The sequence below is a fragment of the Melanotaenia boesemani genome, chromosome 15 (assembly GCF_017639745.1).
Source record: "Melanotaenia boesemani isolate fMelBoe1 chromosome 15, fMelBoe1.pri, whole genome shotgun sequence".
NCBI classification, from domain to species: domain Eukaryota; kingdom Metazoa; phylum Chordata; class Actinopteri; order Atheriniformes; family Melanotaeniidae; genus Melanotaenia; species Melanotaenia boesemani.
In genome coordinates this window covers 20,607,615-20,635,394 of record NC_055696.1, presented here as the reverse complement: position 1 = coordinate 20,635,394, position 27,780 = coordinate 20,607,615, and the positions used below count along the sequence as shown (strand labels likewise).

General features: G+C 39.2%; 1 protein-coding gene across 4 annotated transcripts in view; it reads left to right on the top strand.

Annotated features, from left to right (window-relative positions):
* sgcd (sarcoglycan, delta (dystrophin-associated glycoprotein)) overlaps nt 1-27,780 on the top strand; it is a 409,702-nt gene that overhangs the window by 305,286 nt on the left and 76,636 nt on the right. For all 4 annotated transcript variants that reach the window (XM_042008370.1, XM_042008372.1, XM_042008373.1 and 1 more), the window contains 3 exons: nt 819-920; nt 17,953-18,040; nt 24,665-24,784. In XM_042008370.1, coding sequence (XP_041864304.1) covers nt 819-920; nt 17,953-18,040; nt 24,665-24,784 — 310 coding nt within the window. The remainder of the gene's footprint in view (nt 1-818; nt 921-17,952; nt 18,041-24,664; nt 24,785-27,780) is intronic.

Sequence of the window (27,780 nt, the reverse complement as noted above, 5' to 3'; positions counted from 1 at the left end):
ATGAAGGGAAAACAGAAAAAAGTCTTTGTAGGGGAAGATCACATAAGGGCTGGCTTTTTCCCCTCCCGGATCTAACATCAGTATCACACAGTTGCTTTTTTTTTCTTTGAGATGATCCGGATGATGATCCCATAAAAATAATAATGGTTTGATGGAAAGTAAAAAGTTTGCCTCACTGGCTTTGTCTCCTGTCACCATATCTGCTCTCGTCTTTGTATGTCTGATCTGACACAATAAAAAACAAATGTAACACTGTAGGGTATATCTATATATATATATATATATATATATATATATATATATATATATATATATATACCCTACATCTATTTTTTTTTTTATTTAAAGCATGAACACTTAGATGATTTACAGATAAATGATAGTGTTATATAAAGAATCACAAAGAATTCTAGAATTTGTAAAATTATTAAGAAAGCATGAATGTTCGCTTCTTAGCTTTGAAACATTTCTTAGATAATTAAATACATGCCTGATTACAATTTTGTCAACACGCAGTATACAACCAGTTGTCATGTGATTAAAATGTAAGTCTATGTGACACATGACAGCATTTTTACCAAATTTTCTATTTAATCATAGAAGATATGAATCAAAAACAAAAAAAAAAAGCAGTTTGTGTCAAATGTACAATTTACGTAATTATTCAGATAATCATTGGGATGATTACATTTACAACTGAGAATTTAAAATGAATATTAGTGATGACCTGATCAGAAAATTGATCCAAGATGGATGTTAATGTGAGAAAATGATAAGAGAATATGACATAATCCTACTTCTGTCTTTGTTTTTAACAGGATGGCATGGGCAACCTCAGAATAACAGAGAAGGGCCTGAAACTGGAGGGGGACTCCGAGTTCCTCCAACCTCTCTATGCCAAAGAAATCCAGTCTAAACCAGTAAGTGTCCAACACACCAAAAACCCTTTACATACTACATATGCAGCTATGACATGAAATACAACAGTGTTGACATTGTCAACCATTACAATGGTGGCTTTGTGTCAGTCACATCCAGCTTTGTATGGCCTTTTACACCCATTCCAACCCAGAGAAAATTCCAGCACGAATACAAAACATCTAACTTGGGAAAGTTGGGAAAATTACACCTATTAAACAACAACTTTTGTAAGGTGAATTTAGATGTGTTTTCCCATTTGGATCATTCAGTGTGACAACCTGGGAGAATAAAAAAGCTCATTACTAGTTTGGTGATATTTATTTCAGTCACTAGAGGGTTAAATGTGCCACATATATATATATATATATATATATATATATATATATATATATATATATATATATATATGTGTGTATATATGAAATTTTAACCTGCTGATTAATGGTTGAAGCTGTTTATCAGCTGACCAAAAGAAAAAAAAAACATCCATGTAAAAGAATAAAGAAGAACAACTTTTTATCTGCTCTCAAATTACAGCCAAAACAAGGGAAATAATGTAGATCAAACTGCAGAGTCATGTTCTATTTCCTTACTTTGTTTTTATTCCTCTGTAAGTTGGATAATTTCCTGCTAGGAAAAAAAATTATGTGAGTTTAGACATAACAGAAACACATGAAAAGAAACATCTGAGAGGTGAGTCGTGTATTGGTCATGCATGGCTCAAAGCGCCCTGCTGCACCATCCATCCCACCTCCCATTTCCTTATGAGGGATTTATGTCTTCTGATATGAAAGACTTGAGAATTACACCTGTTCTGATGTCTAAATGCTAGCGAATCACATTTCTGTCCTGCCGCCTCAGAGCGTTACTTTAAAGGGTCGTATTTAAGAGTGAGAAAAAACAGGGCTGTTTAGTTCAGGTCGTTGTATTTGAGCTTTGATGTTGTGATTTTAAAAGTTCAAAATGACTGGAAATGGTGTTAAATTCAACAAACAATAGACACCATGACAACATTTGTGGATAGTGATGTGGTTAACCTTTAGATTTGTGACAAACCATGAGGAGTGGAAACAAAGTAGTAAAAAGCTGAGTGGTACCTCTTACTTCTCTTAAATCAAAGCTCCCATTTCTATCAAGGCTACTTGCATGCAGCGGGGATATAATGATATCACAGTGCTCATTTATAGTCCCTGTTTACAACAAACAACACCTGTAAGGTCTGTGTCATTAGTGCTAGATGACAAAGGTTTTAAATGGATCAGGGAAGACGTGACGAGATACAGTTTGGGGTCTTTACAAAAATCTCTCTGCTCCAGCTGCCATTTGGGAAAGCCACAGAGACTTACCTTCCTTCTCTTATTGGTTTTAAATGTACACCTGCTGCACTGAATCAGAATATTTAACCAGTCAAAGTTGTTAGATTATTGTAATGATAACTGTTGAACTTGGACATCTTATGCCATCATCAAACCAGAAAGTGCTTGCAAGGCAGCAATGTCCAATTCCGATCCTTGAGGCCACTATCCTAAGAGTTTCAGATGTTTCCGTGACCCAACAAACATGAATCAAATGTCAGATTTACCCTACAGCTTCTTCCCAAGCTTTGACCCATTCATTTGAGTCAGGCATGCAGAAGAAAGAAACATCAGTGGTACTCAATGACCAGAACTGAACATCCATGTTTTGACGGAACGGATTTAAGGATTTTAAGATGAAAGCAACAAATAAAGCTAACCTGCAAGTCCTCACAAGTTTTGTTTCCATTACCCCTAGAATTGCACAAAACCTAAATGTTGCAATAAAAACAGTAATGGAAACACCAACATTTCGAAAAAACCTCCCAAATATCACTAAAAAGATTTTACACTCTCATGGGGCGGTTTTTCAGACGTGTCGATGTAGAACTATATCGCAAAAGTGTGATAGAAACACTTTTTTCACATTTACACGTCCCCGTACATGACTGTTAAGGTAGCCGTTCACTGCTGCCACCTGAGGCAAATACCTGTGCCTGTTCCCTGTTTCTGAGTGGCTAGACCAGGCATGTCAAACTGGTCCAGCAAAGGGCCGTGTGGCTGCAGGTTTTTGTTCCAGCCAGCCAAGAGCACACAGTTTGACCAATCAGCTGTCTGAAGACTGAGATCAGTTGATTGTATCAGTCAAATCTGGTGTGCTGCTGCTTGGTTGGAACAAAAACCTGCAGCCACACGGCCCTTTGCTGGACCAGTTTGACATATGTGGGCTAGACCCAACACACCTTTGCCTCCTCCCCTCTGGTTGGCTAACCATTCGACCAATCACGAGGCAATCTACCTACAACCAGGAAATAAAGGAATGCTGCTGTGTTCGTTCTGGAGGGAGAAACCGTTTGTTTCAGACGGTTTCCCCCTCAGCTTGGAGGTTTAGTGGTGGCTTGGCGACTCTATGATTTTGTGTGACTATTTTGTGGCAACTTTGGTAGTTTAAACTTTGGTTAGATTAGTATTTCCTGCAGGGTTAAACCTGGCTGTGTTTTGTGTTCTAGGATTAAGGAGTAGTCTCGGTTTTGATTTTGGTTTGGATTTTAATTTTTCTCAGCTTGTTTGGCTGCTCTTTAAGCTATTTTTGTTTTTCAGTTTTGATTGAGCTTTTGTGTTAGAGTAAAGTTAGAACATGTTGGGCTAGAGTAGACTAATTTGTTTTAGGTTTAGAATACCTTTCTAAGTTTATCGGAACTGCTGCACTGTTTGTTAGCTAAGAGTGATACGCTAGTTTAAGTTCACCTTTTTCTAGTATCTTTGTGTTTTGTTTATCTGGCTTTTTTTTTTTTTTTCAGAACTACACGCTTTGCATTTCTTTCAGCAGTTTCACTAACCCCAATACCAGTTGGCACTTGTGCTAGTGTTCTTCATTTTTGTTTGACACGGTATGAGTAGCCATACGAGGAAAGGGAAATCTTTTAACAAACAACTAAAGAGATAATATAACTGCTATCCTTGATAGCAAACAACAGCGAAATAAAAGAGTTTTTACAAAGAATTAGAAATCTCCTTCCTCCTCAAAGTGGAGTCTTGTGAGACGAGATTTTTACGACAATAACGGCTAATGCGCAAAACAATATTCAATCAAAACGTCTGCAAATCGCAATTGCACTTTGTCGAAATTTTAGAAATATAGCTAATATTTTGTTAAATACTGTAATGGAAATGCAGCTGTAGTCAGAGCTTCTGTATCAGTTTAATATCCTTGAAACAACAGCAGCAGACAATTCTTGTAAGCAAAAAGATGAATAGTTGTAGTTTTTGTCATATAGTTTCGTGACATCCAAAGTTTTGAACGTTATTGCTGCTTCACTTTGCGCTTCATTGGCTCAGTGTTTCCTTGGTTTGACAGCTTTCAGTACCATCTTTAAAGATTTCCCTTAGAAATACTGAAGTAAAACACTAAACAAAACAAGATGCTCTGTGTTCATCCAGACACAAAAAGGTGCAAAGCTGCACCAGGAAGGGCTTTTACTATTTTATTATTTTAGAACACTCCCATCTAAATGAACCTGAACCAACATTTTACCCCTCATATTCTCTCATTTGTTTATTCTTTAGTTTAATCTAGAATGTTTTTTTAAAGTTGGTGAGTGCATCTGCATATTGGAGGTTTCAAAACAAATGTTTAACTTTGTTTAACTAAAAAAAAAAGCTCGGCTTCTGGTCTGTACTTCTGTTGTGCTCTTGTGTTGCAATGGCTTCTGTTGGCCACCAGATGTCACTGTTCTGTTAAATTGAAGCCCCGAAGCTTTGAATCGGCTTTGGCCACAACTAGAAGGGAAACCTCAGAACTTCATGAGGCTTCACCTACTCATCACAGGACGCACTGCACATTCAGGATGAACAGGAACCTAAATAGAAACTCATGAAAACAAAACTCAGACAGGCAGACTGAAGCTAGCATGGTGAACAGAGACAAGCAACACAACAATCTGCCAAGGAACAAAGAAAGCTGGGCAGAAGATATACCAAGGAGCTAATGACAAATGAGAAGCCAGTTGCAACCAGGGAACAGGAACTAAACACAACAAAGGGGATAAACTGAATAAAATTACTGTAACTGCCTTATGCTGTTCAGGAACACAGGAGACTTGATTCCAAATGGCTGCCAGAGGGCCATCAAATCATCTCCTGGGACATGATTTTCTTGTCTTTTTTCAGCTTGTTAGAAGCCAGTGTTCAGTGACCCCAGGCAATGGTCTCTGCTTCAGGAGGGTGGAAGGGGTGTAGTGGTGGTGAAGGTAAACTCAGCAGTTTGACAGGAAACCAAGTTTACAGTATTTTCTGTGCAACTCAGTAGAATTACCTTCAACTTCGCCTTGATTTTGGTTGTTGTTTGCTGGGCATGAACAACCAGGGGATTATGATGGGGCTTTAAAGACTACTTGTTAACTTGTTTTCAAACATTTAATTGGTATATAACATGATGCCAAATAGGGATATAAAGTTATGTGAATAACAAAATTTACAGTTTTTATCTCAGTTTACAACTTTTGCTGATGTTGTGATAGGTATTTGGTATTCTCCAGGTCTAAAAGAAAATAAAGTATCACCACCATCGGAAAAAGAAAGACACATTACAAATTAAGGGAGAAGTCAATAACAAAGTCAAAGATGCAGCTGGATATCTCAGTTGGCAGAGCATCAGTCTCCCATGTGGGAGACCAGGGTTCAATTCCCCGGGGGACACCTCAGAGTTTGATAGACGTTAATCATCCACACTCATAGCCCCCCTCTCAGCTCTGCCACTTTGCCCACTTTTGTATTTTCCGGGAGCGACAGCAGGCATGATGCTGCCAAGATGGCGATGGTAGGAACCGCCCAACGAGCTTCACTTTTGCTGTTCAGAAACCTACAGGTGACGTTACAGAGGCTCTGTCCATCTTTTATATACAGTCTGTGGTCCTTAGGCAAGACCCTTTACGCTACTACCTATCCATTGTAAGTTGCTTTGGATAAAAAGCTAAATGACTGTAATGGAAAGACAGAAAAAAAGCTGCCATATTTGTACCACCATTTTTACTACAGTGTCTCTGAATGGACAAACAATTCTGTGTGAAGCTTGAACTCTTTAAAATTGCAGTACCAGTTTTATTTATAGGCGCTATGCACTGTTTGGGACAAGTAATGCCTTAAAAAGACAATAGAAGAAGACTGTACACAATGGTGAAGTAGTCACCTGTAATGCAGTCATCTCTGCACCCGAGGCCACTGGATCCGCTCACTGACAACAATATGTTTATGTCTGGAAGAGTTTTGGCCACTGACAGCCACCGTCCATTCACCTGTACTTGTTCATCTTTAATAATAGAAGTCTGTAATTGTCACACAATGTACTTTTAACTTTTGACATTATTCATTTTTACAGAAGCTGAACCAAAATAAAGAAGCAGTGTTTAGAAACACTGCGTTTGCTCCAACATTCATCAGCTTGTTGAACTTTTTGAGTCATTGTCTTGTAGATCTGCAACTGTGTTTGAGATTATTGTCCTGTTACATGAGACAGTTTCAGCCAAATTTTAGCTGGCGCACAGATGGCCTCACATTTGACTCTCAATAACTTTGATGTACTGAGGAGTTTATGGTCCACTCAAGGTCTGCAAAGTGTCCAGGTCTTGTAGCTACAGAACAAGCCTAAATCATCAGCCTTCCACCACTGTGCTTGACAGTTGGTATAAGGAATTTGTGCTGATATGCTGTTTTGTTTTTTTGTTGTTGTTGTTGTTGTTGCTTTTTTGTGCATTCTGACCAAACATCTCCAATTTGGTCTGTCCTGTCCAAAGGAGATTGTTCCAGAAGCCTTGTGGTTTGTTCAGATGCAGCTTTGCTAACCTAAACTGTGCTGGCATGTTATTATTAGAGAGAAAAGGCAGGGCTTCAGACTGCAACCAAATGGTCGCATTTTGTGACTAAAATGTGAGACAGTGCGAGTGAATTTTTACCTACTCGCTCAATGGCAACTAATACATTTGTCGGTCTTTTTCTTATAGTAGTTATAACTGAATTTATTTAGTCACTAACAAACGTCTGCTCCCCTCTTCAGCCCAGTAGTTCATAGTAATTCGCAAATTAGCTTCTGGTTTGCCGACTCAAACTAACTTTAATATGAGAAAGGGAGACAAACACCAACGAAGAAGATGACAGCCAATCTGTGTGTGAGCGGGGACAAACAACCACTGTGACTAGCTTATGTGGAGGAATTTATTATTCCTCAGTGTTGCCAACTTAGCGACTATATTTAGCGAGTTTTCAGACCCCTCTAGCGACTTTTTCTGGTATTATTGGAGACTTTTGGAGACTGAGGTGAATGAACGTTGTTTACTCTTCCCAAGAGGAGCGGGCACTGCGCAGACCCCCCCCCCCGGTACACAGGGGAGCTCTTAGCTGTATTCAGAACAGACAACGTTCACCTCTGTTTCTTGACCAGGCTGCAAATGAAACATACAAAGCTGCTGCTGTATGATCCTGCACTGGCTTATTAGATAGTAATGTCTATTAATAAACAGTGTGGACAAAAATATTTAAAAAGTTAAACGTGTTGTGACATGTTGCAGACTCATAATTAAAAAACAAAAGACACTTAAAAAACTGAACTAAAAATAAAGAAAATATATTTTATTTTGCTGTTTTAAACATTTTTTGATTGTCTTTTTTTTTTTATCAATTTTTGTCTTTCCCACTACATCCCTCTTTATGGCAGCAACCATTACAACTATGTGTACTAGGCTGATTATGCTAATTAGCAACTTCTAGCGACTTTTAGGACAGCCAATAGCTACTTTTCTTACTGAGGAGTTGGGAACAGTGGCTGGAGAGGAGTATCAGTGTTTATTGCCAGGAGCTACATGGACAAGTCATACCATGCCCTATGCGGGATGATGGTGACAAAGTTGCCGTTCTGCTTTGACTACAAAGTGAAAATCAAATCAAATCATCAAATCTGATTTGATTTGAAAAGTTCTATGTCTAGTTGTTTTGTAGTGGTGCGGCCAGCAAGATGTTTTTGTTTGTTTGTTAGTTAGTTAGTTTGTTTGTTTTTTTTTTAATGTTATATTAACTGCTGCACAAAAAATGTGTATTGTAAACATTGTAAGTTCTGAATTTATTGTTTGAGTATTTATCACTAATACAGTGAAAATTAGAGGAAATGTGAATGTTTGCTATGCAAGGCGATTTCAGTGCGCGCTCCTAAAAATATAAGTTAGAGACGACTGTGCTTCTCCTAAAAAAAGTTAGTCTGGAGCCCTGAAAAGATTTTTTTTCTGCAACCGTTCAAAACAAGATATTCTTGAGCCTTCTCTGACCTTAACAGACTGTCATGAACGTTAATACTTAACATGCCAACTAAGGCCTGGAGAGTCTGAGATAAAGCTCTTGGGGAGGTGTTGCAGCTTTTCTAAACATCACACAGTCCTAACTTGCTGGGACATCCACTCCTAGAAAGCTTGGGAGGATGTCTTGAATGTTTTCCATTTGTAAATAATTTTTCTCTGTAGGATGATGAATTACAAAAAGTGTAGAAATGGTCTTATAACCCTTTTCAGATTGATGGGCAGTAACGATCGCTTCTCTAAGATCACTCAATACTTCACTCTGTTTTGTAACTGTAGCTGTAATATGCAATGTCTTATTCTTCATTTGAGGTTGTTTTATATAATTTCCAGACCTTCTACAGACCAGGTTATTTATTTTTATTAATATGTTAGCACTTAGAATTTAAGCAGATTGTACTTTCTTCCCCCATGCCAGCAATTCATATTAAGTCTTGTTTTAATTGCAATTCTTATCAATCTCATGAGAAGCAGTGTGTGGCATCTTTACCTCTGGTATCTGGTTTACATATCGAAAAACATTTTCTACAGTTTGCTGCAGAGCAACAACTTCAGCACCATGTTTTTCGAGGGGACTCGCCAGTGGTTTCAGATCCAATTGGAAAATCTGTCTGAGGTTCCTGAGTTGTTTAGTTCATGCATCAACATTCTGAGGCGCTTCCTGGCGTCTTTACAGCAGCTACAGGAGGACTATCCAAACCCAGACATGTCAGAGAAATGGGGAGATGGACCAGATAAAGTGAAAAGTGCACTCTCTCTCTCTGTCTCTGCTGCTCTGGCAGTAATTATCTCTATGTGCAGGGAGTGGACGGATGGCTTGATAACACAAGAGAGTATCGTACTTTATCTCTTGTCTAGCACCTTACACAGGCTGAGAGGGAATGAGCGATGGAGAGGAGAGAGAAAGGGTGAGGGAGTGGAGTACAGCAAAGCAACAATGGAGATGGAGATGATGAATAAAAGAAAAGACGGAGGAGGAGGTAATAGAGATAGAAACAAGGAGACAGATGGTGGAGGACTGAATTAGAACAAGCAAGACTAGAAGCTGGGGAGCTGAATTTGACAAGCGGCGACGAGTAGAAAGCAGCAAATTTAAAAAGTTACTCAAACATGCAACATATTCACGGTGTGGCATGACACAGTGAAATATTCATGTCAAATTTAAGTCATGGGCTCGCCAGGAAGTTGATATAGATATAGATAAGACAGTTAATGTCCTTGGTGCATAATCTGGTTCTACCTTTAGGTTTTTTATTTATTTACTTATTTATTTTTTCTTTTTCGATCACATGTAGCGAGTTCTATCAACCTGTGACAAATACAGACAGTAGTAGGCAGGTACATTAAAGATGGTTGGAGACTGTTATAGAGTCCCACTCATAAAATATACATGTTTATTGCTGCCAGGTTGGTGTTAGAAGTGGAAGCGACATCTTCTACTATTTAATAGAACGGGAAGATGAATGTAAAATCAGACTAAGAATAAAATAAAAGAATGAATAGAAAGTAAAATGAGAGAAACGATGCAGCAGAGTACAGCTGAGGGAGGATGGATGGTGAGGTGTCAAGGATTCTACAGTGATATTCAACTGAAGCTGATGGTCGGTCCAGGACTGGATAGACAAGTGAATAAAAAATTATTTCTCTGTTAATATTAGATTGTGTTGGTTTTGTATTCCCCATCACTTCCTGCACTGTTCTGCCTTAGTTTTCTTTGCTTTTTTAGCTCTGTCTTTTCTATCATTAGGACCATCTGTTTGTTTAATATCACCAAATTTAAAGGGGCTGACAGAAGGATTTAGGAGGGTGGAAGAGATGTAGTGGGAGGATTTAGAGGCAATGTTGCATCCAGTTGCATTAAATCCAATAAAGCTTGGTCAGTAAGGGCTTTGTTCATCAGAAGAATAATATTAAATTCTATTCCAGATTTAACAAGAGATAAAACTGGAGAAATATAGTATGATCTCTACTTCTAATTCTCATCAGTCCTTGCTGCAGCATTTTGAATCAGCTGGAGGCTTTTCTGAGGATTTTTGGGACAGAACACTAACAAGGAATTGCAGTGGTCCAATCTGAAAGTAACAAAAAGCCAGTTCAAAAAATTTTATTCAGATGAAAGCTATCCGGATTTGGGAATCCCATTTCTCAGGACAGCAGATCACATAATCCAGCTTACTTTTACCCCGGTTGTTCAAAGCAAAATCGGATTGGATCACCCTGATTAAGAATCCCGTTTTCAGGATCACCAAATCTGGATTTCCAGCATGTAAATTAATGTGGGCTGCCGGCTATGTGAAGAACAACAGGTAGAAGAGACGGTATGGGATCACGGTACGTAATTTTATCGTGAGACAACACACAGAAATCATAAACATCCACTTCTACTTATGATTGTATGACACCTTTTCAGAGCCACAACACATATAAAACAAGTACATGTCCACCCACATTGTGGATAGTGTGAAAACGTCTTAAAGAAGAAAGGCTCGATGTCCACTTGTTACCAGACTAAAGACTGTTTAGGGTTCCTCATCTGAGGAGGGGAGGCACAGCATCATCATCCAACTTGTGGGCGACGCTGACCTCGCCATTACAAACTGTGTGGTGAAATGGCCGGGGTCTGTTCATGATGCGCGTATCCTGTGAGAGAGTGCTTTGTACATAGAGCACCAAACCAACCAACCAGATGGCATCAAATTAGGAGACGGCGCCTACTGGCTCCTATCATGGCTGATGATGCTGTTTCTTGCTGCGGTCACACCAGCCAAGGCATGCTTCAATGTTGCTCATTGCAGAACAAGACGTTCAATCAAGCGTTTAAAGTTCTGAAGAGACAGTTTACATGCCTTAGCTACTTGCAAATGGAACCACTGGGAGCATGTAACACAATACGTGCATATATCGTCCTGCATAACATTGCTACCAGGTGGCATGTCCCTCTCTTTGACAAGGTTAATGACGACCTGGACCCCGTGTTGAGGTTCCGGCCCAACCTCTGGCATTCTGTCAGAATGAGGGACAGACTGGATGTGTAGTGAGGGATGTAAACATTAGACATTATTTTTGATAGGTTCTTTTCTGACTATGTGGTGATGAATGACAGGAAGATTGGTTAATGTGTGTGTTTGTTATAGAATTTGTTTGGGGGTTTATTTCCATGGGGACAAGATGTTATGTTTTAGCCTATGCCTATTTTAACCACTTCATCACTGTAATAGTTAAACAAGTCAGGTGCAAAATACAAATATAAGCATGTGCACCAAATAAAAAGCTCTATTATTTTATCAGCTGTTAGATTGTACAGCATATTCTTCCTAAAATCCGCCTTGTAATCCCCCTCTGTTGGGATCAGGATAATCCTGTTTTTTTGGATCAAAGTTATCTGGATCCTACTCAAAAGTTTTGAACAACCCATTTTCAAGATTTGATCCTATCTGATAACCAAAATCTGATTGGATTGCGTTTGAACAACTGGCCCAATGGGATGTTGCATGGATTAAAGCTAAATGTTCTAAAGTGGTAAAACACCAGTACTTATCCTTTTCATGTCAAAATGTCTGAAATTTCCTTTGCAATGTTAACATTGTGCACACTGATCAGCCACAGTATCAGGTCTACTTTGTTAGTACCAGGTTGGACCCCCTTTTACCTTCAGAGCTGTCTTATTCGTTCATGACATAGACTAAACGAGGAGCTGGAAATGTTCCCATATTGACCTTTTTTTTTTTTTTTTTTTTTTTAAAGAGTCCCCTGTTTGTTCACTTGACTTTTGCTTTCTTTTAATCCAAACTTTGTTCTTCTGACTCATAAATTCATGTTCTCTAAACCTGTCTTTCTCAATCCAGGTCCACAGGACCCCCTGCCCTGCATGTTTTGGGTTTGGCCTGATTCAGATTAATGAACTTCCTCATCAAGTTATTTGCAAGCCTGTTAATGAGCCATTTATTTCATTAAAGCATGTTTAAGTAGGGTTACGTCTAAAACATGCAGGGCAGCGGGTCCTGAAGACCTGAATTGAGAAACACAGCTCTAAACTACCCGCTCTACACACCCGTTTCCACACTGCAATCACTGCTGATTGCCTGCATCTTAACAGACATCTAAAATACCTACAAGCCCTTTAGCAAGGTTCCTGTAAGCCGTATCTTTCTGATTGGTAAACCAGCCAACGTGTTGCTCTTTAAAACTGATCCTTGTTCCATCTTACTGAGGTTTAATCCAACCAGGAAGATGGTTGCAGCTGTAACTAATCCACACACTTCTCTTCCAATGCCCCACTCTGTGTGAGTGGTGTCTGCTGGGAGGAATATGGCCTGATACATTAGCGACAATAAGAGGAAAGAGGAGATCAGAGGCGTTGCATAACAGCAAACTAAATACATGTGCTGTACACAGAGAGGACTATGCGGTTTGTTCTCTGAGGCTTCTCAAGACACTGTGGGGGAAATAACTGCAGGGAAATGAAGCTGGTTGTTATAGAACGCTTATCTCTGTGGTGGTTTTGGAGCTAAACCCTGGGGCATGTCACTATTACACAAACTCTCTTTATCCAGCCTGTTTTATTGCTCTAGATTTTTCTTATCACTGCAGCCAGATGATTGGCACATGATTGAAATGAACGTATACTGCATGCTCATTACACCACGGTCACAAACGTATAATCTATGTGTAGTACTGGAGAAAAGTTTCCTTGAGAGACTCAACCTTGTTTGAGGAACTTCTGCTATGACTGCAGCTATTTCAATGGTTTTTTTTTGGGGTGGACTCATTCATGGGGTATGCAAAATATGATAATTAACCGATTAGATTGTTTGATATTTGGTCCCTTTGAATCAATAAGCCAGAAATTTTACCAGTTTATAATTTTTGTAAAAAAAAAGATATTTGACATGCATTTAACCCCAAATTAAAGGGAAATCCATCTCTTTTGTGCAAGCTCAGCACTGCTGCACGTAATGAGAACTAACAAATAAGCATGCTGTCAGCGCACTGAGGCTGGTAGACTGAATCCACTATGGTGAGGGTTAAAAATGGCCAGTGTGTTGATATCCAGAAGGTGGCGTGTGACGGGTGCATGAAGCAATAATGTGATGCTTCGGGCTGAAAGAAAATGTTGGAAAATGCAGTTTCTCCGCTTCAGGATGCTGCAGGGCAATGATGGCTCCAGGAATGTGCTTAATGTCAGTGTGCCATCAAAACAGTCAGAAGAGTTTTAACGTTGGAAAGTCATGTAGCATATACACATGTACTTGTAACTGAAATTATCCATATTAGTTTAGCAATCATTAAAAAAAACTATTTGATGTTTCATGTTTTTACCATTTTCACTTTAAATATTGAACTATTTATTTTGCAAATCATTACATTTTTGTTTATATTATTTCACAGCCATCATCTTCTTCAGGAATTGAGGTTGCAAAAATAAACACAAATAGCTTTGCTCCCAAGGCCCCTTGGTGTTATATTAAAAAGTGTAACACTTCACACATACCTGAGTTTTATTTGTCAGAACTGACACACTCAAATGACCCCACCTCTGATGTAATTACCAACACCTTCAGTGCTCACGCTGTTACCAAACCTGTCATTAAACATTCACTGCACCTCACATTCTTATTGTTCTTGTTATGATTTCTTGTGTATATATATATTATTCAATGTGCTTACTGTTGGAACTTCAATAAGTTTGCAAAGAGCCATAACATTATCTGTAATAAACACACAAGACATATCCCCACCTTGCCTGTAAGTGCAGCAGAGTGGTCAGGTCATTATCTCTAATTATAAAGTTGACTGAGGCATGAAGATTAGTTGGACACAGAAAGCACAACGTGGTCAGCGTTACAGATTGGTCCAAGACACTGTGGGAAATGAAAGTTATCAAATGAAGCAGAAGGCTGAAGTCTTAGCGGTGGGACAAGTGTTATGTGAGAGTTTGAGATAGCACTTCTGTAACTTTATTTCATCTCTGTGTGTAGATACATTTGTACTTTTATAGCATTACAGCTCACAAGTCAGTGAGATGGCCCTTAAAAAATGAGGGTAAAGACCAAGAACAGGAAAATAAATCAGGAGCCAGCGATTGTTAAATTAGGATACAAGGCAGCCCCCAGAGGTAATATTGGTTTTTATAAGGTACCATGTCCTCACTGTCAATACCTATGGACTGGCAGACCCGGGTGATGGTCCCCCTCTTCAGGAACGGGGACAGGGTGGTGTGTTCTAACTAGAGGGATTCACACTTGGCATCCCTGGTAAAGTCTATTCAGATGTTCCAGCGAGGAGGCTCCATCAGGCAGTTGAACCTCAGATTGAGTAGGAGCCCGACTGTCTTTGTGGCCACATGGGAATTCACACAACCAGTTTATGTGTGCTTTGTGAACTTGAAGGAGGTATTCAACCCCATCTCTCAGGGAATCCTGTGTGGGAGCTATGGGAATATGGAGTACTATCCCACCTTGTATGAGCTGTTAGGTTCTTGTATGACTGGTTTTAGAGCTTGGTCCACATTGGCAGGAGTAGGTTGGATTTGTTTCTGATGTAGGTCAGACTTCACCAAATCTGCCCCTTGTCTCTGATTCTGTTCATAACCTTTATGGACAGAACTTCTAGGTCTCTAGTGTTGAGGGAGTCCGGTTTGGTGGTTTCAGATTGTGTTGTTGCTTTTTGCAGATGATGTGGTTCTGTTGGCTTGATCAAACTTTAACCTCCAGCTCTCACTGGAGCTGTTCACAGGAAAGTATTAAGCAACTGGGATGAGGATCAGGACCTCAAAATCAGAGACCATGGCCCTAAGCTGGAAAAGGGGTGAGTGTCCTCTCTGGGTGAGGAATGAAGTCCCAAGTGGAGGACTTCAAGTATTTTGGCATTTTGTTTGTTTAAATAAGGGAATAATGGAGCAGAAGATTGACAGGTGTATAGGTCCAGCATCAGCAGTGATGTGGACTCTGCATCGCTCTGTTGTGATGATGAAGGAGGTAAGTCAGAAGACAAAGCTCTCAGTTTATCAGTTGATCTATGTTCCTACCCTCACCTATTGTCACAAGCTGTGTCCAGAAGAACAAAATCATGAATACAAGCAGATGAAAAGAGTTTTCTCCACAGGGTGGCTGGGCTCCCCCTTAGAGATGGGGTGAGAAGCCTAATCATCCTGTAGATATTGAAAGAAGAGCTGCTGCTCCTCCACACCATGAGAAGCCAGATGAGGTGATTCAAGCCTCTGGTTAAGATATCTCCCACACAACTTAGTGGGAGCTGAAGTAAAATCCTGGAGAGCCAGCAGTACCAGAACCAGACTGCCCAGTAGGTTTATGGTGGGGATCTTGAGAGACGCATGTCCCATTGGAAGGTGTCCCTGGGGAATACAGAGGACACGCTGGCCTGTGAACGCTCCAGGAACCCCTGGGAGGAGCAGGTAGAAGTGATTAGGGAAGCTTGGATCTCTCTGGTTAGACTAATGCTCCTGCGTGCAGACCCTGGATGAGCAGGAATAGTAATAGTAGAACAGCAGTATTCTTGAGTTTACCAGTGACAAAAATTTATAACCCTAAAAGTACAATTATGTACTTTATTTTCTGACAGTTTAGATTTAGCAAAATGCTGGAAACACGATTGCTGCACATCCATGATGAGAATCATCTGTTCTAACACATCCAAAAGGTTCTGTATTGGGATCTGGTGACTGTGGAGTACAGCAAACTGTGTTCAAGAAACTAAAAAAAAAAATCTGTGCCAAGTTCAGAAGTAAAACTATAGTTTGTTCCTCTCAAAGTGTAACCTGTCAACAAAATGTACAGTAACATTCTTCAGTAACTGAGAGAAAAGTAAAAGGTAAAAAAACTCAGACTATCTCCATCAGTTACAACAGCTCTTTTAAACATTAGCTCCTCTTTGTAGGGATAATTATTTCAGTCAAAAAGGAAAATTGAAACATTTCTTGCAATTTTGTATGAATGAATTTTTTTTACACTATTTTCTTCAAAAGAACCATTGTCGACCGCAAATATTATAATAAACATCACAATTATTGACTCACTTTTTTGCCAAAACATCTATCATACCACACAATGCAGCAGCGATGAGGGAAGGAAAGATAATGGAAAGCTTTGATGGTTAAATAACAGTAGCAGGGGAGACAGATTAGTGTGTGCCAAGTGGGTAGGTGTGTGAATGTGTGTGTGCTCTGATCACCATCAGACATATAAGTGTTCATGTTAACAGATGAGCTGCAGGCGTGAAAGGAATGTGAGAGTATGACAGTCGTCCAGCTGCGTGATGAAAACGTTCATTATTAAGAGAAAGTGACCTTAAGCTAAAAGATCAGAAATGTCATTTTAACCATCAACTTCATCTGTCGTTTAAATTTAAGATCAGTGACAGATTTTACACTAATATGGTATCACGTGAAGTTTAAGCCAGCCAGATCCAGAAGAGGCCCTGCAGGCACTACTAGATCAAGAGATCAGTTTTGTCCTCATAAAAGATCAAGACTGAGTGAGATTCCCCCACTTTGGTGTCCCTTAACAGTGTCTACTTCAGCATCCATCTCGCATCCTGTCTCTTCTATAAGATCTCTCCAGCCAGTAAAAGTCGATCTGTTATTGACGATTGTCTTATCTCTTTCTGAGTGAATGGTTTAGTTTGTATATATTAAACAAGAAATCAACAGCAAAATGTCTATCAGTAAAACATCATGTTAAAAAATGAGTAGCTTATTTAATCCTACCCCTTTCAAATACATAAAAAAAATTAACTGGTTTCCACTGTTTTATTCCCTGTACATGTATACAAACAATTCCATATCCTATATAAAAACATACCATACCATACATACCATATATACACATACACACACATTTACATACATATATGAAGACACATACATGTATACACACAAACATGCATTCATATAAGCTCACAGTTTGCTTTGTATATTTCTATAAAATTGCTCATAAACTGCTTATAAACATAAATAAGACAATACACATAACTATAATAAATAGTAACTTAATTCCCATGTAGTCCTGTTTCTCCAAAAGCCATTTTACTGTACCTAATAGCACAGTTAAATCCACAAGAAGGATTAAAAACTAAATAGAGGCAAGTAATTACAAATCCTCTTAAATGTACATTTAAACCATATTTTAAATTGGTGTGCGTTTGCACATAGTTTCAGGTCAATAATTTTACCCCGTAGAATTATTACAATGTTCAATGCGTGTTAGTGCGCTATGAATTTTGAAATGAAGTTTTCTCCTATAATTGGTAAGCTCCATCCTGAACACAGAACAATTTTTGGATGTTTCCTGGTGTGAATTGTTTGTGACCCTAAATATTATCTGTGCTGTTTAATAGTATACCATATCTGGAAACTTTAATGATTTTGACCGTAAGTATAACAAGTTAGTGTGTTCCCGATATCCAACATTGTCAGGCTCAAGCCTCAATTCCTGTACATTTTCCAAACAATACAATATCAAAAATTTCCTATTTCTAACATTTCAGTAGTTTCTTGTCATGGTAAAAGCTATCAGAAAAGCATGTGATCTGGGGCTTAAAAACATTAGCAACTGTTTAGGCTGGAATAGCTGAGATCAAGGAGTTTTATTCAGTGTTTAAATAGCTCAACAACTGTTTTAGTTTAGTGTAAATGACTGACCTGGCTGATCTCTCCGCAGGGCCGCCCACTGTTCCTGCAGTCATCCAGAAACGTGTCTGTCAATATAGTCAACAGCAACAACCAGCTGCTCACACAGCTCGTCACAGGTAAGACTCAGCAGCAGGAACACAATCTGCTTTCATTTTCTTTACTTTCATCTCTGTGTGACACAAGGTTTTCAGAAACATAAGTTCTTAAAGTATCTGTACACTGTAAAATATAACATTAGTTTTAATAAAATACATCTTGGGGATATACCCTAATTTCAATCTAATTAGTAATACTAATCTTGGACTTTGGAGGGCAAAATGAGTAAATTAATATACATGAGTTGAATTAGTTTAATTAAGATGAGAACATGAAAAACGGTGATGGTGGGAGCCAGATTTCCCTCAATGCTGTTCACTGCTTTTAACAACAAATTAAAGATAATTCACAATGAAACATTACACTTTTAGCAGCTTTGCAGTAGTTGAAAGTACTCAGTACTTTGTTTTTTCAGTACTTTTTTTTTTTATTTAATTAATTGAATTGATTAAAACTTCAAATGACAGAAAGGTTCCTGATTGATTGGTCTGGTTGCAGTAAACTCTATGGTCATGTCCATTTTCCAATCATCCAAGTTAAAACAGTCTCATGTTTTCTCTTGTTTAGTTTTCTTTTATCATATTGTTTTGTATTACTTAGGAATAAGAAAATCTTGTTCATCTCTATCCCCAGATCTCCTGGTATAAGGAAACCAGTTCTCATCTAAGCAGACAGGACAACATGTTCTGGTCTCCATAGTTACCTCCTCAGCAATATTCCAACTTTCACTATACTTCACTGCATAAACAAAATGTTCTAGACATGAAATACAGTTTATTTGTTAGAAGATTGATGATGAAAATTAAGGATTTATAAATAATGTTTGTGTAATGTGAATGTTCTGAAGTTACTGGGCATCGTTGTGTTTGAAACCAGTTATTCAGGCAGCTTCTGTTGTGGTCTGATATTAGTTCAGCAGAAACCCGCCACACCAAGTTCCTGATGCAAAACAAGAACGATATTGAGTCCATCATTTCCTCTAAGCAAGGTTAACTTAAAATCATTATGTGTTGAAAATACAGCCAAGATTTTGTGAAGTACCTCTTCTGATTTATGGGAAATTCATCACATCAGGTTTCTTCTACAACCTCACACAGCAAACTCAGATTTTATCAAGTTCATAAAAGTTCTACAAACTCGAATGACTTTAGTTATTTCTACTCAGTCACACAAGTTGACAAAACTTTATTTTTTTGAGGCAACGAGTTTTTTTTTTTTAGTAAAGCCAACCGGTTAGATTTTACAGACCTGTCATAGACACGAACAGCTAGGTTATGTATTTATTTATTTTCCCATTATAATTTCTTCAAAATTATCGCAAGAATTTCTACAATTTTAGCACTTAAAGAATCTTGACTGAGGGGCAACATTAAAGCAAGACTACAGATAAAAACAGGTAATAGAGACCTATGTTGGAATATTTCAAATTTTGCAAATTCAAAGTAATTTTCCCACCTTTTTTGTGCCAATAGTCTTTATGAAGGCAATTTCTTCTTTACATTCCCCCTTTCTGCACCTGTCACAGTATTATAGAGTCGACAGTCTTTGAGTGGAACTCACTCTGTGTAAACATGCTCGGGAAGTGTCTCTCACATTAGACAAGTGAGCTGACATTTGCCTTCTGGGTCTGACGACGAGACAGGCGAAGCATGCTCAGATTCATTCAGGTATAGGTTTTAACATCACATCTCAAATGGAGAGTGACAGAATCAATTGCTTTCGTGTCAGTCAGTCATCCCAGTCAGTGACCAGTGTTTTCAGTGGCTGTGTGAGACAAAGCTATTTTAGTTAGAAGTTGACTGCATTTTCCTGCTTGGCATGACACAAGTCATTGGTTTTGGCAGCTTGTATCCAACTTTTTTCTAACTTAAATTGTGGTGGGAATTTTTTTTCCACTAAAAGGCTACAATTCATCATATTTCATCAGGATTTCTGTAGTTTGTTTTTGGGGGGTTTGTTTTGTATTTCTATAAATATATATCTTACATCTGCCTAGATCAGGGCTACTCGGTTCTCCCACTCCTTGGTATTCAATGTTTCCCTCCAACACACCTGAATCAAATGAAATGGGGCATATGAGGTTCTGCAAAATGACTCTTTAATTTGAGTATGTTGGAGCAGAGAAACACTGAAAACCTGCAGGGCTGCAGGTTAGTAGGACCAAATCGAGTAGTCTCAAAAGACCCCCATTCACTGTCTGAAGAGATGAATAACATTGCATACCCCAAAACTACTAGGTACCTTGCCTCTGCAAATTGAGCAGGTAGCGCCAAGCGGCAGGACCAATGAGAGATTGCCTGACATTGTTAAGGGCTCGAATATACTTGCTGTTAGCAACATGTCTGCATAAGTATCATGGCTGCTACGCAACGTAGGCCACTCGCATTGACGCAAGTTAGTGTGTCGCACGCTTGAGTTGCAATATTGACTTGAACACTCGTGGCGCTCATGCGAACAAGAGCAAAAAATGACAGGTCCAATGTAAACACAATGGCAGATAGTTTCAAAAACCGTCTCTTGGACCTTGTCCACAACTGCTGTCATGTGTATGATATTTCCTCCCTATTGCACAGTGATAGACACTTGTGCCTTAACAATTGGCAAGGGGTTGATGTCCTGTAAATACAGTGTGATTGTTGGATTGACCTTTACACTATTTCAAAGTCCAAGTGCTGTGTACTCCCCCTAGCTATGACCTTTAGTATTAAGCATTGTTGCTGCACTGTGCTCCCGTCATTTGCAGCATGTATAAGCACAAATGTAGCCAAACGTCAACGTGTAAGCTTGCATTCACAGCAAGTATATCCTTGCCCTAAAAAGGAAAGTAAAGACAGATCTACAAATTTCCAGTCAATTCCAAGAGGCCCAATCCCATCTCCCTCCCTTCTTCCCAACCACTTGATTCAAACCCTCGATTCTGCATGTTGACATGCAGGTGTCTTTTCTTTGTCCCAATATCTCTGTTTTACAGAGATGAAGTATCTGTTATATCCTCCTGAGACCCAGCAATGCATTTTTGTGCACTGTAGTACACATTTATTTTCTGCTCATCTCTCTCATTCTATACATGCCACTCTGCTAAGTCCTAATGTCTCTTAGAGAGGGCAACCGTAGCTTTAAGATGACATCTCATGTGTGGGGGTGTGGCCTTGCCAACTTTCCTTTTTCTGTCTTTCCAAAATGGCTAGCATCTCAAGAAGCACATTTTATGGAAGATAGAAAGTTAAGCATGATATTTATATTTGAAATGTTTTTTAATGTTTTATTTGGATTAATTTTCAAAAATGAACATCTAAAAGGTAATTTGAGTAAGTTTTCAGTAACAAACTTATTTAGTTAAATAGAAAAAATGACTAATTTATCAATGTATACTGTAGTACACGTCAGGACTTTATTCTTGTGTTTATTTCATTTTTCTAGTTGACAGCTCTCTAACAGAGACAGAAAGAATTCTTAACAGAAACATAAAGGAGATTCAGACTCAGATTTTTCAGACGATAAAAGTCCGTTCAGCGTGTCCTGGGTCTGCCCCGGGGCCTCCTTCCGGTGGGACGTGCCCGGAACACCTCACCAGGGAGAAGTCCAGGAGGCATCCTAACCAGATGCCCGAGCCACCTCATCTGGCTCCTTTCAATGTGGAGGAGAAGCGGCTCTACTCTGAGCCTCTCCCGGATTACCGAGCTTCTCACCCTATCTCTAAGGGAGAGCCTGGCCACCCTGCGGAGAAAACTCATTTTGGCCGCTTGTATTCGCGACCTTGTTCTTTCGGTCACTACCCACAGCTCATGACCATAGATGAGGGTAGGAACGTAGATCGACCGGTAAATAGAGAGCTTTGCCTTTTTGCTCAGTTCCTTCTTCACCACGACAGACCGATGCAGAGTCCGCATCACTGCAGACGCAGCACCGATCCACCTGTCCATCTCCCGCTCCATCCTTCCCTCACTAGTGAACAAGACCCCGAGATACGTGAACTCCTCCACTTGGGGCAGGACCTCATTGCAGACCCGGAGAGAGCACTCCACCCTTTTCCGGCTGAGGACCATGGTCTCGGACTTGGAGGTTCTGATTCTCATCCCAGCCGCTTCACACTCCGCTGCGAATCGCTCCAGTGCGAGCTGAAGATCACGTCCCGATGAAGCCAACAGAACCACATCATCCGCAAAGAGCAGAGACCCAATCCTGAGGTCACCAAACCAGATCCCCTCAACACCTCGGCTACACCTAGAAATTCTGTCCATAAAGATTATGAACAGAATCGGTGACAAAGGGCAGCCTTGGTGGATCAAAATAAATTATTTGGTAAACGATCAAATAATGATCAGAAAATATGGTACAGTCCACATGCCTGAAATGGTTACAGGTCGAAAGCTTTTCAGGTAACGAATGTTTGGGTGGAACAGCAAAACGTAGGTGAGGTGTGTGAATTGCCAAATGTTCCTCTGTGTCTCCAAAAAATCCCAGTGCTTTCTCCTCTATCGTAAATAGATGGTTTTTTGTGAAATAGAAAACCCTGGTAAAATTAGTTGTTCCAAGACCAGTGGCTCATGGCTATTGAAAAGTCAGTAAGTTCTAAGTTAATGCATCACCCAATTTTCAATGAAGCTTTTGTATAAATATGTTAAATATTAATTGATATCCTCTTTACAAACATTTTAGTGAACATTTTAAATTTACAATCAGCTTTTGAACTTTGTTAATGTTTCTTGCTCACAATCAATTAAGTCCTGTTGTGCACTACAGTGCACGTGTTGTAAAATTTAAACAAAATGAGGTAAAAACAAAATAATCTTTGGAATGCGTTTTTTAGCACCCCAATACTTGATTTATATAAAAAAAATCCAAATCAAAATACTTTTTTTCTCCCGGGTCTCAGGAGGATATGTTAGAGATTAAGATGTAGTGGTAATCTATCATTCACATGGCAACACTGCCACTATGTCTTCATACCCAGTAGAAATGGGGGAACTTTACTTTTGCAAAACAAAGGAGTAGGGCCAAGGAAACTAACTAGTATTGAATCTTTCATTAACTAATGCCATGGTAATGGTCATCTCGTCCCAAAAGACCCCCATTCACTATCTGAAGAGATGAATGGCATTTCATACACCATACACCAAAACTACCAGGTACCTTGCCTCTGCAAATTGAGCAGGTAGCGCCAAGCAGCAGGACCAGTGAGAGAAATTAGTGTTAGGCTTTTTACAAACTAATGTCATGGTGGTCTAGCCATCTAGCCTAAAAAGATCCCTATTTATTAACTGAAGGGTTAAAGGGTGCAATCGCCCACCTTCATCAGTTCACATGTTGAAGTACATGCTGCTAACTAATGTGTGTCTCAACTGTAAATCATTTAGGATGGAATAATCTGCTAAATGAATAGGTTTTATTTTGCTTAATGAATGGAGTGCGGTGTGATTTAAATTTAATCCAATTTTCAGTCCTCTGACTGTCCAAATGTTCTTTAAACAAACTGTATGTTCTTTTTTTAAAAGCAGAGACTATTATTTATTTTTTTATATTACCTAATATTTGTCCTGAAGGTAAGCTCATAAACTATAGTATTAACCAATGACTGATCGGGATTAGCTAATTAGACCTCATTGCAGCCGTGGTTCATGTCCTGCCCCGTAGTTAGCTAACTCTTTTTGGGTACATGCCTTCTAGGTACCCCCAGAATGGAATAAGTCTGGATTGTTTTGGTGCTTATTAAACATCCTGCTCTTGGAATGATTGGTTGGTTGAGAAGTCCTGGGAGGGTAATAATGGCTGATTGAGATTCCCTACAAAATCTGTTTTCATGTTGATTGATGTAATCCTCACTCATAAATAGGTGTGTCCATTTCAAGCATTACTGCCCTCAAATTTTCATGTGTCCCTTATGTTGTTGTGGTTGTTGGCCAATAAATCCAGCAGGGGGCAGTTCAGAGTTCATCTAAGAATTACATTCTCTGACAGAGACATAAAAGGAGGCAGCACAGTAGACGGCGATGGTCCGTGTGGGCATCAAATAAATTTTGTTGTCTTCTTGTTTGTTATTTTTTTGGGTCGCACATCAGCTACACTGCTCAACACTACCCCATGGCTTCTAGTGGTAATACTCGGTTTGCTCTGTCAGGGAACGCATCCCTGAGGGCCCGGACAACAGATAAAATGGTACGTTTAAATGATGCAGAAGATGGATGAAATGGTCCGTATCCGTCTTTTGCAAAGAGCATAAATGAGCCTTTCAAAGATGGTTTTTGTAACCTTTTAAATTTTAAACAGCTCTTATTCTTTGGATGAAACACGGCCCCTACGTATACCTGATTTCTTTTATAGAGATTTGCATACTTTTGATGTTCACATATAAGCAATATTTCATCATTTTATTTAAAAGAAAAAAACAGATAACAAAGAGCCAAAGTTTCATCGTCTAATTTGGCTGTTTTTATTTAATAGACAGTAATCATATGAGTTAAAACAAAAGTGAGATGTCAGAGGTCTCAAATTAAGATTATCGTCCCTTCTTATTTAGACAAAATAGATTTAGTCATCCAAAAAACTTCAAAAACTCTGATCCATGCAAGTGTGCAAATTCAGAAGTAATTCACTAAGAAGTCAGCTCCTCTTTGATGTCTCTGCTCTGTCTGTGTATGGTTTAGGATCCAGTGGATTTAAAGCACGAGGCAAGATGTTTGAAGTCAAATCCACATCTGGGAAGCTCCTGTTCTCTGCTGATGAGCAGGAGGTGGTGGTTGGCGCAGAGAGGCTCCGAGTTATGGGTGAGTGACCTACTAACGTCTTCAGCGGAATCAAAGTGTGAAATCATTGTTCTTTCCAAAAAGATGTTGTTGAGATATATGTGGCTCATTTTGTGGGTTACAATGTCAGCATAAATGATTTAAGCTGATATATGTGAGGCTAATTTAGAATTTAATACTTTACAGATGTCAGACTAGCATCTACTTTTGTTTTTTTTGTTTTTTTACTTGTCACGCAACACTTCTGTAACCATGATGATGTAATATGTTAACCTGACACACATTAGATGCAAAGCAGAATAATGTAAAGCTTATATTTGCATCATAAGCATTGGAGAGCAAGGAGAGAAGGACTCTTCAGAGTTTCGTGTATGAGAAGAGGACACCTTGTGAAAGGGGATTTTTTGAAAGCTTTTTTTTTTTTTTGAGAGGAAATTCAAGTTTGGTAAAGAGAGTGATAGTGGGGAGCTCATATTTTCCAACAGGACTCGAGGGGGGAGAGAAGGTGACATGTAGTCCTTTAGACAAATGAGTTTTCTGCTTATGACGGGAGATAAGAAGTGATAGAGTTGTTCTGACTGCAACGGCTACACGGCCTCCGAGCGGCAGAGCAGCGACAAATGATTTCCTGTGAGAGCAAAGGGGTGTGACTGTGACAAAATTACTTTACTAAGAAAACATGAATACAAGCCAAAACAAAGCATCTGCATCCAATTAAAGCTGCAACACAGATCCTCCTGCAGCTTGATAGGGAATGTAATCTGCTCGCAGGAGGTGACAGATTTAAGCTTAATGTTAGCTTTCCCTTTTCATGAGGCCATGTCACAAGATTTCTGCATTAACTTAAATGGAAATTCTGAAATCTGTTTGACATGGTAGATCACCCTGAGGGTTATTACTGAGCTGTAACATTCTAGTTCTTAAAAAAAAGGGGGGGGGGGGCGGGGGGGGATTTATGCTGCCTGGACCTTGGGAGGTCATATTTTCGTCTTGGGAAGCAGAATACATGTTGTGCTAAGTGGATGGATTTTGCTGGCAATGACTTCACTGCTTGCAGAACCATTCAATGAACTCAGCATTGATGGATCAGACCTGATTGCTGTTAATAGGTAATTATCCCCTCTCAGCTACAGTACCTGGAAGATGTGTTACCTCTCAAATATTATACTCTTTTTCATCATGCATCTTCTTGATGATGCTGCTTAGAAACTTGTATGAGCCATCTATGGAAGAACCGACTCATTGTCAAATCAACAATATTGAACTTTCCCAAGTAAGATTACAGCTTCATAATCTTTCTGACATCATAGTTGCATGTAACAGAGCACATGGCATTTATTCTATTATCTTGCCCCCCGTTATCTGTGATGGCTGTTAGCATGGATGAGCTATAGCTTGGGGAACGTGTTTTGACATGTTTAACTTATGGACACTGAGAGGACACGAGGTTCTGCAGCAAGAGATTTTAGGAACAAGCTCTGGCTGCCTGAGTTAGGAGTAAGTGATGTGGAAGCATGTGGGGTCCAAGTATTCAGGATGGCTAACTAAGCTAACTGTTTGTCACCTTTCCAAGCTAACCTGACTGGACACCAAACCAGCACTAAAAGTGTCCAAGAGTAGTCAAACATTGTTTTCTACAGAGTGAAAACTGGCTCAGTAAGGCAAAGCAAGGCTCATTTCTTTTTATTTTTATCACACATTTCATACAACTGGCAACCTGATGTGCTGATGATCAACAGAAACAGTCAAATAAGTAATAATACATGCAGTGAGTTACATTTAATACATCAGATGAAAATGGATCATCACCATGACCATTGTTGGAGCAGACTTCTGGTCTTTTGATAGTTTGTAGCAGATATTAGAAGAATAAATGTGTAGTTTTCACTCTCAGGATCAGAAGCAAACTTGAGCCAGATTATCTTAGATGTCTCAGTGGCTCAGATAGCATCAGATCTACATTTTGGCCCAGAACCATTCAATACCCTTTGTACACCAGCAATAAAAAAAATAAAATAAATAAATAAATAAATAAAAAGAGAGAAAATTAAAATCAATTATTTGCTGTACAAGAATTCAAAATAAAGATATGAGAACCAGTGTGATATGTTCACTTTTCATGTTCTTTTTGAGGACATGAGTGGCAGCATTTTGGTTTAGTTCCAGTTGTCTTAGTGATTTTTAGTCTTTGTTCACATTCACACTGGCATAGGATGAGGGACTCGGGTCGATTGGGAAGAGAATTCCCAGAAATTTTCTTTGGTTTGATTTGCTCCAAACCACCTGGAAATCAAACAGTTACAGCAACTGCTCGCTAGGGGGCAATATTCCCCAAAACAACCACCGACCATGAGGTAAAATCGCTTGTACTTTGGTGTTTAAACCTAATTCGGTTTTCACCAGAATCTGTCCAGTATGTTATGCTCTACATCACTTCTTAACTTAGGTTCACTTTGCTTTCACACCAGGGTTCACCTGCAAGTAAACCGAGACCCCCAGTTTTCAAGCAGACCAGGGTGGGCAGCCATCTGACTTGATTGGTTGGGGTGAAAGGACATGAAAGAGTGACCAACAGACACTGCAACTTTTAGCCAGGAAGACCTGCTGAGAGAGGAGACATATGTAAATGATGCCAATACTGTCATACTGTATGCTAATACATGGAAGATCAGGAGCAGAGAGATGAAAAGGAGGAGCTCACTGCATCATGGGGTGTCCCTCAGCAGTCTAAGCCTATGGTAGCAAACCTTAGGGATGGCTAACCACGCCTAACTATAAGACTTATCTTAAAGGAAGGTTTTAAGCCTGATCTTAAATACAGAGAAGCCTTCCGAACCTAAACTGAGTACTGGTTTCATAAGACAGGGGCCTGATAGCCGCAGGCTCCACCTTGCATTACAGTTTTAATGAGGAAAGCTGTGGACTTGCTTGTATCTAAATATATGTATCATTATGAGTAAGAGATTATTCATCTTCATCTGCTGTCAACGTGCATCACTTCGTGGCTCATTTAAGTC